The sequence below is a fragment of the Notolepis coatsorum genome (genome assembly GCF_963971535.1).
Source record: "Notolepis coatsorum genome assembly, chromosome: 9".
Lineage (NCBI taxonomy): Eukaryota > Metazoa > Chordata > Actinopteri > Aulopiformes > Paralepididae > Notolepis > Notolepis coatsorum.
In genome coordinates this window covers 139,201,575-139,221,808 of record NC_140173.1, presented here as the reverse complement: position 1 = coordinate 139,221,808, position 20,234 = coordinate 139,201,575, and the positions used below count along the sequence as shown (strand labels likewise).

The following is a 20,234-nucleotide window of genomic DNA, read 5'->3' as shown; positions in this document are numbered from 1 at the left end:
AAACACTGCTAGAATACACAAGCAGTTAGGGTGCGCTGTGTTAACGTTACAATGTACAGTCGCGCGAAATAACATAATAATGTTATGGCGTTATGAGTGAATCTGGTCCTCGTTTGGATAATATGTAAAGTACAGTTGACAGCTGCGTTGTGTTAACGTTACAATGTACAGCGAAATAACGTTATGGCGTTATGGGTGAATCTGGTCCTCGTTTGGATAATATGTATTCCATTTCCGCTTGTGAGTGGCAAAAAAGAAAATGCGCATTGGTTACCGGGGCCAATCAGGCGAATGCGGAAGCACTCTTGGGCTGGCATTAATATAGATGTGTGAGGGCTGCTCAGCAGCGCCACCCACCCAATGGCTGAATTGGAGTCACAGCGCGGTCCTGACTGAGAGCGCTGCTCTGCGGCTCTGCAGCTGCATACTATTGGGTTCGTTCGTTCAAGACGGCGCGCGCCTCAGTTCAGCCTCTTGATTGATTGATTGAAAACTTTATTAACAGATTGCAGAATGGGTACAGTTACAGTACAGCTTAATACACACAATTGTTAAGGGGATGCAAACCAGAGAAAGACTTTCGTCTTGTTTACATCAGGGTCCCCCATTTTCAATTCATCACAACATGACAGATACACGACATACAGATAGACAGTACTGCTCTACATCTATACATTTATGACATACCAGATTTGCAAATACAGTACTGTTTGTGATACAAAAAGAGTCTAAAAAAGAGAGTATATATACATTTGATGTAGAAACTGTACATTGCACTCATCGCTGCCTGCTAAGGATCTCGAGCCCAACCGTGGAAGACGTTCTCATGTCATGTCATGTGGATCTACCACAGACCTTTGTTGTGGTATCTTTATATCCGTTTTTTTTTACGAGGACTCCACCACCATCCCTAAAACAAGACATTATGAGATAGGCCATTCGCATTGCCACGCCCCCTTTTCGCCAAATGGCATGGACACACACACACACAGACATACACACACACACACACACACACACGTTTGACCTCCATCCATGCCCAATTCCAGCCTCCTAGGAAAAACCTGTGGAGAGGGTGGGGATTTTTTGTGGACCAACAGACTGAGTGACCAATAGAGCTGCTGGGGTCAATTATACCCATAATTGATTGATTGAAAACTTTAATGAACAGATTGCAGAATGGGTACAGTACAGCTCAATACACACAAACCCTGTCAACTTTAGATCCTGGGTCTTCGTTGACCTCTGTGTTAAACACGTAGAAACGTGATGGCAGTGGCACTAAACTATAAAGAATGCACTTGGTAACAATTTCCCAACTGTGCCGTTACTTTCACACGCAACAGGGAGATGACAGAGTTGCCGATGTCAGTCTCTCAACAGACCCATTTCCCATAATGTTGGCATGTTCCTTTAATCTCTTTTTAATTTCATTAATTATGCCTCTGTGGGCTTGACTCTGTTCCAGGTTACCAGATGGTGAAACCATCCACTCATACCAGGAGGATCCATACTCTCAACATAGCAGTCCACACATCCACAATCCCAGAATGTCTGTGGCTTGCTGCTTGCTGCTGTCAGATAATGTTGTTTGTATGGAATGCCAGAGTCTCTAAGATGTTTTGTTACCATACGTTGTTGTCACAAAATGAAACCATTCGTAGAGAAATTTAAACTAGGTTGATTTACATCAAAGACTCCCCCTTCAGTCTTAACTGGAGTGCTGTGATGCCACTTGACAGGTGACTGTCTCCAACCACAGGTCAGAGAATGATAGAAGTAAGCAGGTGACACCAACGCCGGAGACGCTGGATTCGCCTGTTCGAATCCAGCTCCCGGCGTTGTCACCAGCTTGGCTGGCCGTTCACACTAATACAATTGGCAGTATTAGAGGGTGGGAAAGCTGGAGGGGTGGGTCCGGGTCGTTGTAAACAGCGACTCCTACAGTTCGGTCGGGGCGCCTGCTCAGCGCGGATAGGATCTAAGGGGGGTAGTGTGATCCTTCCACACGTTACACCCTCTCAGTGAGAGTCCGCGCTGCCAGGTGAAAAGAAGCGGTTGATTGGCTAGACGTGTGTCGGAGGAAGCACGTGATAGCCTCCACTCTCCCAGACCGACTGTGGGGGGTAAGTGCGCAGCGACCAGGAAGGGGATTGGGAATTGCCAAATTGGCATAATGACTAACATTGGGATGGGAGAAAATCGGAGGAAAAAGGAGGGGGAAAAAGATAAAAAAATAAAATAAAAAAAGTAAGCAGGTGATTTCAGAATGACGTCAAGAGTAATTCTTACCCTCTAAAGCGACTGTCCTTCATTTGGCAGGTGATTTAATCCAAAAGTGCATTATGCTTTTTGATGTGCTGACAGTTGACTTGTTGTGTGTAATAATAACACTGTTATAACCTTACATTGCAGCTGGACATTTTACACGTCTCCCTACCAAACTTAGAATGTCCCTCATTGGCTGGTGTGTTGGACTAAATGACTAAACTTGATGTCAATTATGTCCTGTTGCTTCCTCCATCCCCATGTATAGAGATTCACCAGGAGAATTCTTCAAGGTAAAACAGATTTGGGGAAAGACCTCACAGACCAACGATAACATTAATATGATGTATAGCCTGTTAAATGTGGCCATGCAAGGTGATTAAGTCATAATGATTGTATGTATCTAATGTTTCCCTGGGATAATATAATGAAGCGACTTAACAATTGTTGTATTCGGATGCCTGCCTTCTCTTCCAGAATCTGAGAATGTGTATCATTGCTCCTGAGCAAGCAGATGAGGCCGAAGTCAACAACTCTGCTCTGTTTCACTTAACGGAGGCCAGCTGCATGTGTGTGTGTGTGTTAGTGTGCAGTGTGCACACACATGAATACATGTGAGGAATGCACAACAATTTTCTTGTCAATAGTAACCTAATCTTTGAGTTTCAGAAGATATCCCATCTATTACTTTTACCAAGCTATATAAACTCAGACCATCGTCATCGGGTAATAAACTATTAAGATACAATAATATTTTTTTTAGCATAATTACAGACATTATGTAATTTAAAAGGTGGAAACTCAAGACTTTTCACAAAAGAATTCTGTGCTACAAGTAGCTATTCAGGTGGGTATCCTGTTTTAACCTGAAATTGGCCCTATATCCCATACCAGTATCAGTACTGGTGCATCCCTAGTGTGATATCCCATACCACCAGGGGGGGGGGTCACATAATTCGCTTTTCGTGTTGTGGCTTTAGGTCACTCAACCTTTTTTTTATAAACATTCTCAGTTTGAACCTAATGAATATTGCTGTCTTGCCACTCCAATCTGTCAGATGTTGTCTGCCGCCATCTAGTGGAGCTAATACATAAATACACCCTGTCCCACTTATTGCCACATTGAAGGAATAGGGTAAATCTGCAGAACCGCAAGGCCCAATGTCTGGGCGGGGCTTCGGGGCCTGTACTTGGAGTGGGCGGGACATCGTGGCCCGGCATACCTGGTTCTATCGCCATGCTCTAAGACAAACTCTAACCTTAACCAACTTCGAAAGAGTGCCTAAGCTTAACCTTCGGAATCAGGGCAGGCGTTCTATCGCCATGCTCTAAGACAAACTCTAACCTTAACCAACTTCGAACGAGCGCCTAAGCCTAACCAGTGTAGAAACTTGCGGTCCCACGATTGGGCGTACATGTCACATGACCAGAAATGACCTGGCCAATCAGAGACGCGGAAATGCAGTTCTGTTGTAGAAGGCATTCAGGCGGACCGGCGCGTTATTTTTTTTCGTTGCCGCAGTTTGCGGAGACGCTCTCTGATTGGCCACTGACGTTTCTGGTCATGTGACATGTGCGCCCAATCGCGTGACGCCTGTGCCCATTTCCGCCTCGAACAGCATGCAAACTACCTAACGCCTAGTTTATCACTGGTTAAACTTAGGCGACTCTTTCGAAGTTGGTTAAGGTTAGAGTTTGGAATCAGGGCTGGTGTTCTATCGCCCTGCTCTAAGACAAACTCTAACCATTTCAACTTCGAAAGAGTGCCTAAGCTTAACCGGTGAAAGAAACAGGCGTCACACGATTGGCTGCACATGTCACCCGACCAGAAACGTCAGTGGCCAATCAGAGAGCGTCTCCGCAAACTGCGGCTATGAAAAAAAATCACGCAGGACCGTCGGCCGCTACGCTCCGCGGCAGAGCGGAGCGGTAGTTGCGGGGGCGTGGCTAGACGCAAGTTGGGCGTGGCTAGACACAAGTAGGTTGCCTTTAATATTTAGGCAACCAGGTAGTTTGCAGGCTGTTAGACCCGGAAATAGGCGCAGAACTTGCTGTCCCACGATTGGCGCCCATGTCACATGACCTGGCCAATCAGAGCGCAAAACTCGAACGCGGAAATGCAGTTCCGTCGTCGAAGGCATACACGCCGACGGTCCTTCTTGTCTTGTTATGGCTCCTCCTCCTCCTTGCAACAGCAAAAAAAAAATAAAAAAAAAGGGCAAAGAAGGCGCAGGCAGGGCTACGGGTGCAGCAACATATCTGCCTTTATCCCCCCCTCTCTCTCGAGTCACGGGAAAAGAAGGGTGGCTTATTGCGCAATGTTTAAGAAAAACACACTGTAGATATAGCTATGGAATATTAGGGTTATTCCATATTCTTCCAAGAGCAACACCACCAGCACCTTGATGAACTCCGTCCGAGCGAGCAGCAGGAGACCCGGGCGAGTGTCGAGGCCGCGCCCGGTGCAGCCCGACAGGAACCACCAGGAGAGAGGTAGCTAGCTATAGCTTAGCTTAGCTTACATTGCTTAGTATATATATAACATGCTAAAGTCAATATCCAAACACAAATGAGTTTCATGTTTAGTTAACTATTGATATGAGCTTTTATCGTCTTCTCCAGACGAGTCCGACAAGAAGATAATTGAGACCAAATCCATACCATCTCTGTTGTGTGCGTTCATCAGTTAGAAAGCTATCTGGCTGCAAGCTAGTACACCTAATAGCTTAGCACAAATGAATGGACGCGGATACGGACCACTAGCCTAGCTTAAAACAACTAGTGTTTTGGTCAACAATAGCTAGGCTATAGCTGATCCGTATCCGCTTGGGTTTATTTGTGCTGCTAAGCTATAGGCTATCTTGCAGAAGACGGATAGCTTTATTATACTGTCTGAACGCACAGAAAGGAAATTGTTATCTTAAATCTTCTTGTCCGACTCTGGAGAAGCCACGATCATACGCATTATGTCCCACAGTGTTGTGGCCAAACCAAAGACAAAGTGGCACAACATGCATTAGTGGTGATGGTGATAGTAGTAGCTCTCTTGTAAAATGATTGTTGAAAAAACGCCACAGCTTACACTACAGTTGACTTGATGGATCAGGAAACACCGAGGCTTCTCTGGTCTGGAGCCGCAGGCCGCGCTTTGTTTGGCTTTCTTTCTTTTTCTTTACATAACGAAATGTTGCTGCTAGCTATTTTAGCAGGCTAACTTTGCTAGCTGTTGTTGTTATTATCAGCCTTATGCCATTGATTGATTGAAAACTTTATTAACAGATTGCAGAATGGGTTGATTGATTGATTGATTGAAAAGTTTATTAACAGATTGCAGAATGGGTACAGTACAGTACATCTCAATACATACAATTGTTAAGGGGATGCAGACCAGAGAAAGACTTTCGTCTTGTTTCCACCAGGGTCCCCCATTTTCAATTCATCATAACATATATGACATACATGACATACAGATAGACAGTACTGCTACATCTATACATTTATGACATATCAGATTTGCAAATACAGTACTGTTTGTGATACAAAAGTGTCCAGAAAAGGAGTGTATATACATTTGGCGTAGAAACTGTACATTGGAGGAGGTTGGTGGGGTGGGGTTGGGTGGGTTGGGTGAGGGCTGTACATTGGAGGTGGGGGGGGGGGTTGGGTAGGGGACACACACACATTTTACACTGTACATTGGAATGTTGACAAAGCCTACAATACATACAATACATACAGGGATGCAGACCAGACCTTTCGTCTTGTTTACATCAGGGTCCCCCATCTTCAATTCATCAGGACATATATGACATACACACGACATACAGATAGACAGTACTGCTGCTACATCTATACATTTATGACATACCAGATTTGCAAATACAGTACTGTTTGTGATACAAGAAGAGTCTTGTGTGTCTCCTCCTGCCGGGCTGAACAGACTGTCCAGATTGTGCCTTCTTCTCGCCAGTATCTACATTTAACGCGTTAGTCTCTCTACTGTTACGTTTCGTGATTTAGAAGTAGTGTCTGGTGTGACAGAAGAACAGAGGACAGTGCTATCTATCTGCCCCTGGCCAACATTTCGTTAGCTATATTGGCCACGTCCGCCTCAGTTCAAGCCTGTCTGTTAGGACAGCTGTGTGATTTTTTTTTTTTATTATAAATAAACAACGTAAATGAATGGCATTCAGGGGCACACCTCAGTTAACCTAACGGTTAATTGCTAACGGTAATAACGTACATATAACATAACGCAGCTTAAGGGCTGGGATCAATAACGTTCGCTACACGGTACACCTGATCTTGTGTTTGGCAGTTGGACAAGTGATGGCTAACTACATCATTATAGACTTCATAGCGTCAAGATGAGACGGAAACGAGTTGAAGGGCAGATCAAATGTTATTACCAGATCGTGAGTAACTGTCAACCCCAGTAACTCCTCCTAATGTACAGTCTCCTCCCCATCATATGTATATATTCTCTGTTAGGATCTACGGGTAACAGTACTGTATATTTGCATATCGTATATATATCACAAATGTAACAGTACTATATACCTGTATGTCATGTATGAATGTCCCTATGCCATAAATGTCATGATGTCATGTATGTTGTGTATGTCATAAATGTCACTATGAATTGAAAATGGGGGACCCTGATGTAAACAAGACAAACGTCTTTCTCTGGTCTGCATCCCCTTAACAATTGTGTGTATTGAGCCGTACTGTATTACCCATTCTGCAATCTGTAAATAAAGTTTTCATTCATTCATTCACGTTTACTTAATCAGTGACAGAAAGCAATCTGAATGACTTGATTCAAATGATTACTTTGCCGATGTTCAGCAATGAATTGACCGATCCGATTATTATCTAGTTAGTACAAAAGTGTGGTTCATAACTGTAGAATCGCCCTTGTGTCTTTTAAATTGGCTAGTTATCCAGCTTCTTCCCATGAGGATCTCTTGTTGACATCCATGTTCCAGACAGGCATCAAAACAAACCTTTTTCATGTCCTATGATGGCTCTATGATCATCTGACTGGCATTTTATGTTTTTTGCTCCTAACTTTAAAAGTGTTTCTTCAGCCAAAGGCTAAAGATCTCTACATTGTTGTCTGTTTTTTATGGTGCAACCATATACAGACTGCTGGTGTAATTGGCCATGCGTACGGTGTTTGTAGTGGTTACTGGTCTAGTAGCTCCCGGGAGAGTCCTCCCTGCAACCAGAGCAACAGGCAGGGTGTGCATCTCCCGTCTGGGGTACCAATCCACTCATCATGTTACTGTGAATAAGATGTTTAAACGGGACTGTTTTTATCTTTCCGTCCTTTTTTAATGGCATGTCCCTCTTGTTGTGATCAGCAAGCAGTTTATAGATTTCAAAGCAGGTAATGGAGAACATTTTGTATTATTGTTTGTGCTGGGGGTTTGTGTCATAACCTAGATTATTTCATGTTGTCGCTTGCTTCTGTAAAGCTAATTTTAAAAACACATTGTGGCATACTTTTGGCCAATTTTATGTCTCAAAACGTTCCTAAACGTCAGCATCTATGGACTACATTCGGTTTGGGTTAAATGGTTCAAATTTCTGTTTTTGCTCGACATGCACCTTATAGGGCTGTGCAGTATTATTAAGATATGAATAGGCGTATGCCTTCTTGTAGATGAACCTTCAACCTTGTAGATGAACCCCTTGACAATTAATTGTCACAGCCAGGGGGTTCTTAAGTAGGCATTCAGTTTGTAACTCGTGTGGATGTTGCTTGGTTTGCACATGAAAGTGCTTGCATTCAATGCGTAGCCCTCAACACCAAAGAAACTGAATATATGGAAGATGATGCATTTGAAGCTGTGCCAATGGAATGAAAAAAGAACAGTTCCTGTACTTCCTAAGTGGGTGAGAATTTCACACCTGGCACTATTGTTAACACTGTGAGATCACTGGACAAGTTTCAACCAAACTTGTTTTGCCGTGAATCTACAGGTCAGAAAAACTTTAGTCAGAATCTTCCCACTACTCACAAGAGTAGGTCCAATAATGGTGTCTGGACCAACATATCTCATTGGTGTGAATAGATCCTGTGCTTGCTCTACTCTTGTAAGGTGGAAGGGTAGTAAGCTGGCCAGTGATGCACCATGTATACTTGTATAGCTCACGTGATGTATTGGAGGAAGTGAGAACGACTTGGTTAGCCCTATGAAAGGTATCTGTCAATACCACCATATCATAAATGTAGCCTAAAAATTGTGTAGGCTATAGACCTGTTCGCCCGACAATGTCGTGACATATGCGCTAGGGGTGTGGACATTTCTCGGATTCTAAGATGCATCGCAATGCGGACGTGGACGATTCAGCATCGATGCAGTGACAGAACATAATCAATCATTTAAATTAAATGTAAAAAAATTTACTCTTGCTAGCTTTTATGTTCTTTTACAACGTAGCGCTTTGGGATTTGCTCCACAACTACAAATCAAATATATTATATTTATTTTTATTTATTATATTTACCATATATATTTTTTTTGTATTGTATTATTGAAGCTAGTGCTCTGGTCATGCATTCACTCAACTCATAGAAAATACAGCATCAGGCTATTCTAAAAGTATTGATACTGATACTAATAAAAAGAGTATTGAACCGTTTTTAACAGCTGGGTATCGAGATACCTTTCTAGTATCTGTATCATGCAACACTAGTAAATACATTTATTTTGACATTCTGATTTAAGAACTTTCTAAATAAAAGTAAATTTATCTGACTCCTTGTATTAATTGATGAAAAAGTAGCCATGTGCAGTAAATAATATATAGATTATAAAATTGAGGATGTAATATATTATTGAGCTGCATCATAGAATCCAATCGCGGACAGCTGAATCGTAATCTAATCGAATTGTGAGGCCAGTGAAGATTCACAGCTCTAATATGTGCGCGCAGACCCGAAGCAGCAAGGAACATAAATCCTGCTCAGAACAACAGGGCAGACTACAATATATTTGCATTTGTTAGCCATGCTAGCGATCTAAACAATCAATCCATGCCAAAGCTAGATATGTAAAAGGTGAATGACTCACACTCACAGCTATGCTGATTTGGCTAAATGACATCCAGCCGTTTTCATTTCAAACTATTTTGGTTTCTCCATAGAGCCCCATTGTACTTATTTTGGCACAGTAGCTCGCGCAGGTCCGGGGTAACTTAGTCACGTGACTCAGTTGGTATTGCTGATTGGCTCGAACATGGCATTTTTGTAAACATCGAACGGGTCTATATGTAGCCGAAACATCGCCACAGCTTTGCTGCGCATATCTGAGCGGCAGATAATGTCATACAATTTCCCTATGCACTTCCGAGTTTGCTCATATTTGCTCCAACTCGTAACATGTAATCACACACCAAGCACAGCTACTTGATTGTTTTATAATTATATATAGTCTGGTAGGAAATGCAAAAAGGAAAACTAACCCCAGCTTTGTAAAGATCAACTTTTGAAACTACCATCTGTTGTTAAAACGTTTACTTCCGCTATCATCTTCTTCAAGTTCTGATGGATTTATCATTTTCATCAAATGCGCTACCATGGAAACGGTCGTCTAATTCTCCACAGCAGCTTCGTCAAAAAAGTAGAACATGAGAAGAACACGGAAGTAAATGTTTTAACTACAGATGGAGCTATAAGAGTGGATTTTTACCAAGCTGGGGCACGTTTTCTTATCAGACTATACTATTGCTTGGTGTGTAATAATTACATGTTTATGAGTTTCAGAAAATTATGAGCTAATTCATAGATGCATAAGAAAATTACCTCAGCGGCAAAGATGTGCACCAGCAAGCTAACCTAAGTTTGTTTGAAATAGGCTAGTCTTAGTATTGGATAATGATGCATCTGTTTCTAAGCTGGCCCCAAGCTTTCACTGAACTTACATTTTTTTAAACACATGGTGGCGCTGGTGTGTTGTCATAGTGATGCTGCTCTCCTATACCATTGTTTAGGGAAACCCCTGCGTTATGATGACACATTTGGCAATATACAGGAAATGTCAACAAAAATTGTCCGATCAGCTTGATTACATGCACGATTTCTCAGATATTTTTCTGTTTTTGCTTGAACCGTTTGCATTCACACCTCAGTGTTTCCCCTACCATTGCCTTGGCGGGGCGGCCCGCCCCGCTAATGGTAACCCCCCCTTAAAAAATTATAATTATTTTTATTTAAGTTTGCTTTAATCACAGTAACGTTGGCGAGCTGGCTAAATTATACATACATCGGTTTTCATATAAATCAATCTTCACTAAGATTTTAAAACGGTGGTGCAGCACAGTCTACGGAGACGCAGACAAAAACTACCAAATCCATTCCGAGACAACTCCGAGACAATTCTCAGTCTCAGTCTCTCTCTCTCTCTCTCTCGTAACGTTACACTATAAAAACGAACTGGATAGTTGACATAAGTTGATATATGAACTGGATAGCTCATATAAGCCATTCTCCCTTTCTGTGTGAGTGCGTGCCCGTCCCAACTCTGATCTTTGGAAAGTTTGATAGTATTTACTGAGGATGGCCAGATAATGTTGATTATTTAAACTTTAAAAATAATTATACAGAGAGAAGCTTCAGCAAGTACAAAACGCTGCTGACCGACAAAAGAGAATCCCTCACTGAGGAAAACACAAAGGCCTATCCATCATGTATCACAATGGTGATGTCAGCCAGAGATGGGGATAAGCATGGATCTCTTTGAAATAAATTACATTTTACAGTTTCTTTCTTGGTTGTGCCCATCTTATACCACTCTCTGCCACCGTTGAAAGCCTATGGAGATGTTTACCTTCTTTGCAGGGCTATAACCTTTTTAAATTGTATTGCTATTGCTATATTGACATTACTATGGCCCATTCAACATCGATTATCTATCGTTCAGGATGTGGGAACGTTATATTTTTTCATTGATACATTGTTGTGTTAATACCTTCGAGAATATAAGTATGTTTCTAATCTTTTCTGCTGTAATTCCAAAAACGGTACTTATAGGCCCTGAAGCATATATAGATTATCGATTGGCGTTTCTTTCCCATACACGCTATATTAAAAAATTCAAATGTATATGATCGGTATACATTATGCTTCATCATGAGTGGAGGAAAGGGGGGGGGGTCGTCAGTAACTGCTTTATTTACTATGGGTTGATATATTGATCAGACTGTTTGCAGTGAAATGAATAAACAATCGGGTTGAAAATAACGTTACTGCCCTCTTACCGTTCGCCGATCATACTGGAGGAGAAAGATCCCAATTATTCGACGCCGATCACCTAGATCCATTTCCGGTTTGTATGGCGCAATAAACGCCGAAATCATATCGATTATTGCGTTATGGCAGCAATCCATATGCACTATAGTGTGTCTGTAGTCCCGTAGCGACATGTGACTGCCGGAGGAATTTCCTCGACGCACGATGACACTATCCGGTTTTGAGTGTGTGTAACTCGCCCGACCATCCACCAGGCGGCGGTATTGAGGCGTTGCAGGGGGTTGGGTGGATGAATTATGAATGCCATGGCGAAAAAAATGAAATATTGATCTCAAAAACGCGGTACAGCGATCAGGGTTTCTGTTAGCCGGTAATTACCGGTATTTGACCGGCAAAATCTGTTGAAGTCCGACATATTTAATCTCTCCGGTCATAATGTCTGGTGAAAATAATTCCCTCTAAGCACAATTAGATTATTTGAATTGTATTAAAATAGGCTAAAATTAAATAGCCTATGCGATGAACGAAACAATCATTACATTTGTTTCATCGTTGCTTCACCAAGCAGGTCTAATAATGACAACGATGTGTCAGCGGGAGCTTGCTGCTAGATTTGCGAGTGCATGCAGCTGCAGAGCCACAGAACCCACCAGCTGTGCCGGCACAGTGCAATACTCCAATTCAGCCATTGGCAATTCAGCTGTTGGGTGGGGGGCGCTGCTGAGCGGTCCCCAGATAGGGCCTGAAAACAAAAATAAAATAAAAGGTGACTTGATTTTCATTTAAAAAAAATCGTCCTAAATCATTAATTCGAATTAATCGATTAATCGCCCAGCCCTACAATCAAGGGTTCGATTCAACCGGACTAAACGAGGCTGGTGTGAACACGCCCCCAGGTGCTGCCGAGGGAGCTATGCTCACTTCAGGATTCACAGCAGGGGATTATAAACGGCACAGCAAGCATGCAGTCACACTGAAGAACACCTGAGGCCTAACAAAAATAATGGTTGGTTTCAGGTTGCCGACCGACCCTGCCGATTTAGGTGCGACCCAATATATTTTATGAGTTTTTAAAAAAAATTATATATTTATAAAAAAAAAAAAAAAAAAAAAAAAAAAAAAAAAAATCAGATTTTTTTTTTTTTTTTTTTTAATAATAAAGTTTCATAGAAATCTTAGTCAAACATTTAGTATTATGGATATTAAACATGCTGGCAGAGTACATGCATCCATGTTGTTGTGAACATTTTAATTAAATAAAGAAATTCCCTATCCATAGTCGCCGTGGGAAAGAATAAAATAAAAAAATAAAATAAAATAAATTCCCTACCTACCCATGGCCAAACTGACAACCAACCTGAAACCAACTATTATTTTTGTTAGGCCCGAAGGCCATCGCTGTCACTTCATGAAGTAGTTCAGGGGAAAGCTACGATGCTTGTGTTCATTGCAATGATGAATTATACTGACCAAAACAAACAGCTCTGTGACTTGTTTTAGTAATGTTTGGACAACAATGGAGTTCTATATGACTTCTGTCCAACCAATGCCAGATTGTATCTCATATCCAGACCATACTGTTGGCATTGTTCTTTTCGTAGGCTATGTTGACAATAAGATAACATTACACTGGGGGCGGCCGGGTGGCGCAGTGGGCAAGGCGCTCGCCACCAACCCAGGAGATACTGGGTTCGAGCCCAGCTCTCTGCGTTGCTTCCGGCTTGGCCGGCCGTCGTCAAACAAAGTTTGTCCGAGGTAAGCGACAGTTGTGATTGGAGGATCAATAAAAGAGGGCAGGGTTTGAGATAGGTCTATTGGCAGTGTTAGAGGGTGGGAAAGCCGGTGGGTGGGTCCTGGTCGTTGTAAACAGTGACTCCTACAGTTCGGTCGGGGCCCCTGCTCAGCGAGGAAAGGATCTAAGGGGGGTAGTGTGATCCTTCCACACGTTACACCCTCTCAGTGTGAGTCCGCCCTGCCAGGTGAAAAGAAACTCTTGGGTGCCTAAGAAGACTTTTGCCTAGTACTGTGTTTTCTATCCACTTTAGCTAAAAACACACACACACAATGTATATACACACTACTGTGAAACAATAATAATCACACACAAAGGGATAATGGCTTATAGCGGACTTAATGATTTTATTTTTTTATTTATTTATTTTTAGTCTTTTCCCCCCTCCTTTTTCCTCCGATCTTCTCCCATCCCAATGTTAGTCGTTATGCCAATTCCCAATCCCCTTCCTGGTCGCTGCGCACTTACCCCCCACAGTCGGTCTGGGAGAGTGGAGGCTATCACGTGCTTCCTCCGACACACGTCCAGCCAATCAACCGCTTCTTTTCACCTGGCAGCGCGGATTCTCACTGAGAGGGCGTAGCGTGTGGAAGGATCACACTATCCCACTTAGATCCTATCCGCGCTTAGCAGGCGCCCCGACCGAACTGTAGGAGTCGCTGTTTACAACGACCCGGACCCACCCCTCCAGCTTCTCCCACCCTCTAATACTGCCAATTGTATTAGTGTGAACGGCCAGCCAAGCTGGTGACAACCCCGGAGCTGTGAGCTGGATTCGAACAGGCGAATCCAGCGTCTCCGGCGTTGGTGACGAACGCAATCTCCGTTACGCCACCTGACCACCGACTTAATGATTTTATAATATTTCAGATAATGAAATTAAATGTTTATCATCAACTATCCAGTTAGTATTTATATTGTAACGTTTGGCCACTTTAAATCATTGAACAGAGAGAGAGCGAGAGAGAGAGAGAGAGCGCGCGCACGCGTTTGAGTGTTCTGATGCTCCGTAGCTGACCACACCATGATGGCATTTTGTCAACAACACAGTTTGAACCTGGCTGGAGGAAGCGATATAAAGAAACGATTTGCCAATAAATGTGAAGTTATCTTTGAACCTGTTGTCAAGCGTCGTCAATATACCCCCCCCCCCCCCATTTCCTCACTAATGGAACTGGTGTTGCAGAGTCACGTTAGTTAGTTAGACACTGTAGTTTAGCGTTAGCTGAACGGCTAACTGGCGTTAGCCTGCGGCTACTAGCGTTAGCCAGTTGATCAATTCTATTCATGTCTCCTCCTCGACTTCCACTGTTTGTTGATAACTGTGACGCGGCTCTCGCCTTCTGTAGTAGCGAAGCAAAGATAGTATCTGCTGTGTGCACTGTGCAGTCACAGTGCACTGCTGACAGAAGTGGATGAGAGGAAATTATATGAATGAATCGGTTTTGACCGATGCAAAGACGCTACAACAAGATGCATCGCGAGTTCAGCCTGAATTGTAGCCGATGTGCACTTATTCCACCGGTGCACTCGCATCGTGAACGTTTATGCCGGTGCACCGATGCGAATCGGTGAATCTTAACACTTTGAGTGCCACTCACGAGATTTCTCTGTTTTTTTTATAGGTGGTTGCGTGCCACTCACGAGATTTCTCTGATTTTTTTTTTTTTTTTTTGCGATCTGAAAAATGATTGCATCACCCGAGCCTACCCGAGTATAGCCGAGGGGCGCCAGCGATCACTGTGGAAAAAAGCGCCCTCTGTCGTCTCCCAGATGATTTTGGAATGGACTCAATGAGAAAATGAATGGGGAAAAAAATCCGGTACTCCACATTTTCCAGTTCACTGATCCAGCCGGGGTTACCAGAGTTCATTCTGGAACCTCAGAGCCCCAAGGATCATGGAGTTCTACTGTATCGCGTTGGATCCATACACGTATCGATTTTTTCGAATGGTGATCAGGAATTGGAATATACCAGTTGGATACCATCTGATGTCAGGTAAGGACTCTATGTTATCAGTGGTAGGATAATCGGAGTAAGTTTGATGAAGTTATAAGCTGTTTTGTGAAATGTCTTCTTTCGGTTTCACTGTAAAACTCTGAGGAAATCAACGGAGCGATTATCAGTGCGCGGCCGTAATGTGCTTGCGTGCACGTATAATATTGATCATCTAGCGTTTATTTGAAAACTATTCATAAAAAGGCTGATGAATATCAACGTTGTGGAATATTCCACTAAAAGACGATTTTCATAGAATGCTCCAGAATGAGCTGTTTTTTATATCAAAACGGGGGCTTTTCTAACTGCTCTGAAACGGAAACGACGCGATAAAAAAACAATCTGCCTTCACAGCACTGGCTGGAAAATAGTATTTGATAATGCGATGGGCAGATTAGACACATAGCCATAATTTAAAACATAGATTAGGCGATATTAACGTTAACATTGGCGCCGATGGTGGCATTCAAGCGGTAAAACGGAAAACCAGGCGTGGCGCTGAAAGTGTTAACATCACTACTGCAAACTAGGGATGGGACAGAATTTTCGAATAGTTGTTTCTGTTATTAAGATCGATTTCATTTTTTTTACAATCGAATATTCGTTTTGTAAAAAAAAGATTATATATTATTATTATAATTTTTTTTAATCAAACATTCTTATTTAATTCCTTTTTATATTTAGAGGCAGCCTAATTTTCTTAGCCTAATTGATCAAAAAGATGCACATGCTACTGTTTCTGTTTGTTTATTAAAGCCGGTTGATAGGCCAATGCAATGCTGTTATTATAGGCTACGATGGTGAATGGTGTCATTTTTATTTATTTTTTTATTGATATTTTTGTACAAATCTTTCCATTATTCACAGTGTATCCTTTCACAGCATAGTATCCAACATCCAAGATTCGCCTTTTTCGTTTTTGTAGCAACATACAAAACCTGTAAGAGACTCATACAAACACATTAATAACTGACATGGAAATAAAAAAAAACACTTACAAAAAAAAACATACTATACATTGTGCATATACAATACATCCCTGTTATATATATATATATATATACGTCATACGTTACATGTAGGCCGATCTACCGGGCAGGTATGTGCTGCATTTTTTTTTTTTTTTTTTTTTTTTCCCTTTTTTCCTTTTTTCCACGTTTCAGCTACGTATGTGTGTGTCTCCTATATACTTGTGTATCCCCCTATGTGTCAGTGAAAGCCTATATCTCAACTATGTGTATATGTAGGTGTATGTATGTCTATTTCCTATACATGAGTATGTGCATGTATGTGTGCCCCTGACGTGTATACCTTATCCTTGTGTATATGAGTGCGTGTAAACCTATTATGTACACATATGAATATGTGTATCCTAGATACTTGTATGTGGCTATATCTGCGCACATGTGAGTGTGATAGAGACATTGACCATTCCATAGACACCCCATCCGGACATAAAATATATGTACATATATACATAATATATTACAGAGCACAAGTATCATCAGATCAAATCCCCTTTTTCATATTCATCCTTGATAATATTGTATTCCCATCTTAATCATTTGTCCTCAGATCGTTCAGTCAGGTGTAGAAAACTGTCCCATATCTCAGCGAAAATATCCTCTCTCCCTGCGACTCTATACGTCACCCTTTCATATGATGCTGTCCGAAACATTAGTTCCATCCATTCTTTAAAAGTAATATCAACAGGTGATTTCCAATGTCGTAATGCAATTCTACATCCTGATATCATGGCCATTCTATACCACATTCCCCGGTATTTAGGCAGCTTAATCCCTTTCGGTACTATACCCAAAACACATGCCATTGGGGCGTTATTTATCTTCACATTCAGGACCTTACTTAGGAATATCACAATTTGATCCCACATTTTCCGGACCTTCTCACATTCGTACAACATGTGCAGTAAAGTGCCTGTCTCCTTCTCACATCTCCAGCAGATGTCACTGTCCCTTAATTTCAGTCTGGCCAGTTTACTAGGCGTCCAATAGCTTCTGTTCAGTACTTTGTAAAAAATAAGTTGTGATTGCGCCTCCCTAGAGAATTTACTCCATTTGGATACCAGTTTCTCCCACATTTCCTCAGTAATCTCCTCATGTACATCGTTCTCCCAGCTCAATCTCAAACCCGCCAATTTGGGTGCATTGTATTCTCTTATAACATCATAAAATCTTGACGCACCGCCTTTCCTGCGCCATCCTTTATAGAATATTTCTTGAATTGCAGTAATTGGGCCACACTTTGGTCCTCCTATTGATGACGATATACAATGTCTAATCTGTAGGAATTTATAAAAGTTTTTATTATCTATATCAAAATCCTCCTTAATATCCTCAAAAGGCAAAACCCCATCCTCCCCGGCTATATCACCCAGTACATGTATCCCCCTTTTAACCCAATTGTCCCATATGACTGATTTCTTCCCAATCTTTAGTTTCTTATTATACCATATAGAGGCTCTCGTAGTTAAGTATGGGCTATCACCAGTCATTTTGTGCGATTGATTCCAAGTTTCCCTGATAAATGCCATCAAAGGGTTTTTAAGAGGTGTAGGTCTGTCTGATTGTGTCAGGAAGGATTCCAGAGATGAGGGATATATCATTTCCTCCTCCATCTTGACCCAAGCAGGTGCCTCCTCAGACGAGTGATTCAGTTTGGAGAGCTGGGAGAGCGAGAATGCATAGTGATACCAGTCTAGTTTAGGCAGGGATAAACCGCCATTTTCCTTTGCTGCATACATTTTGGTCCGTCCAAACAGCGGCCTTTTGCCCCCCCACAGATATACATTAATGACTTTGTCATACTGTTTGAGTAACTGGGTCGGGAGAGTCAGCGGCAACATATATAGGATATAGTTTAATTTGGGAGCTAATATCATTTTCACTAGGTTTATCTTTCCCAGGAGGGACATATTCATTTTGGCCCAATTCTGGGTCAGAGCACTAATGTGTTCGATTATAGGGGCAATATTGGCTTGCATCAACTCTTTCAGACCTAGGATCAGCTTTATTCCTAGGTATATCAATCCTGACGGCATCCATCTGTATTGCCACCCCCTTCTGATATCAGGGGGACAGCATTTAGAGAGAGGCATTGCTTCTGACTTGCTCCAGTTGATTGTGTATCCAGATATTTCGGAGAAGGACTCGATAACATTTCCAATGATCCCAATTGCTGTTCGGGGATTGCTGGATACCAATAAGATATCGTCCGCATATAAAAATAATTTATGTTCTACCTGCCCCGCTATTATCCCTTTGATGTCCTGATTATTCCTCAGTGCGATAGCAAGTGGTTCGAGGAAAAGCGCAAACATTTGGGGAGAAAGCGGGGAACCTTGTCTCGTCCCCCGCCCTAGGTTAAAGGGCGAGGACACGATCCCGTTGGTCAATACTGATGCCATCGGATTTGTGTATAACAGTTTTACCCACCCAGTAAACGATGGACCAAACCCGAAGCGCTCTAGCGTGTGAAATAAGAATGCAAATTCCACCTTATCAAAGGCCTTTTCGGCATCCAATGAGAAGGCCACTGTAGGTTCTATATCATTCCTTACCTTCCACATTATGTGTAGGAGTCTGCGGATATTATCAGCTGAGTTTCTCCCCTTCACAAAGCCCACCTGATCTGAATGCACCAAAGTTGGTAGTACATCTTCTATTCTATTCGCAAGTATCTTTGCCAATACTTTTTCTTCCAAGTTGCTCAGGGATATAGGTCTATAGCTTCCACAGCATTGAGGGTCTTTGCCCTTTTTCTGTAGTAATGTAATAGTGGCAGATCTCAGGCTAGTGGGCAATCCCCCCTTTATCAGTGAGTCCTCATATACTTTTAATAATCTCGGAGCGATTATATCACTGAATTGTTTGTAGAAATCGGGAGTAAACCCGTCGTCTCCTGGTGCTTTACCCAATTTAAGGCTGTTGATTGCCGCGTGTATTTCTTCTATCGAGACCCCCCCCTCCATTGATTTTACCTGTTGTTTCGATAATGACGGTAATTTGATTTTGTCGAAGAACGCGTCCATTTTTAGCTGATCCACCGCCTTCTGTGGGGTATATAAGTCCTGGTAGAAGCACCTGAAGACATTATTAATTTCCTTTTTGTCTGTAATAATCTTGTCATCTTTATTACGAATCGAGGATATAATATTCTGATTATGCATTTGTTTAACCCGATTCGCTAATATTTTACCCGCTCTCTCCCCTTGTTCATAATATTTTTGGTTGGTCCTAAATAACGCATATTCAGCCTTCTTTTGATATATGTTGTTCAATTCGTATTTGGATTTGCTTAGGTTCCTCCACGTTTCTGGGTCTGGTCTTTGGCTGTGCTGTTTCGAAAGTATTTTAATTTCCTCATCTAACATTGTCATTTTTTGTTTCTCCGCCCTTTTTAGTATCGCACCGTATTGTATGAGTCGTCCTCTCATGTAAGCTTTACATGTGTCCCACATTATGCCACTATCATCTATTGACCCTTCATTAAGTTCCCAAAATTCCTTAAATATAGTTCTAATGTATGTACACGATCCTTCATCATTTAACATTAGGTTATTGAATCGCCATCTCCGAGATCGTTGCCCTTCTTCCATGGACGTGATCACTAAATCAACCGGAGCATGGTCAGATATTACAATGTTCCCTATCCCGGTACTTGCAACCTGTTCTACAAGTGCGCTAGAGATCAGGAAATAATCTATTCTAGAGTATGAGGAATGTGGGTGAGAGTAAAACGTGTAGTCTCTTTCTTGTGGGTTCATAACCCTCCAAATATCCACTAGACCCAATTCCTCTATCAGAACACCAACCGCCAGTCTCCCTGTGTTGTCAGCGGTTTTGGGTTGGTATGATCTGTCTATCAAGGTGTTTCCAACCAAGTTGAAGTCCCCC

At 42.0% G+C, this 20,234-nt stretch overlaps 1 protein-coding gene across 3 annotated transcripts in view; it reads left to right on the top strand.

Moving 5' to 3' along the window:
- Positions 1 to 4,508: 4,508 nt before the first annotated feature.
- fbxo11a (F-box protein 11a) overlaps positions 4,509 to 20,234 on the top strand; it is a 62,965-nt gene continuing 47,239 nt past the window's right edge. For all 3 annotated transcript variants that reach the window (XR_014620102.1, XM_084321623.1, XM_084321622.1), the window contains exon 1: positions 4,509 to 4,761. Coding sequence is in view for 2 of the 3 variants with exons in the window: in XM_084321623.1 (XP_084177749.1) it covers positions 4,674 to 4,761 (88 nt within the window). In the remaining variant the exon portion in view is untranslated. The remainder of the gene's footprint in view (positions 4,762 to 20,234) is intronic.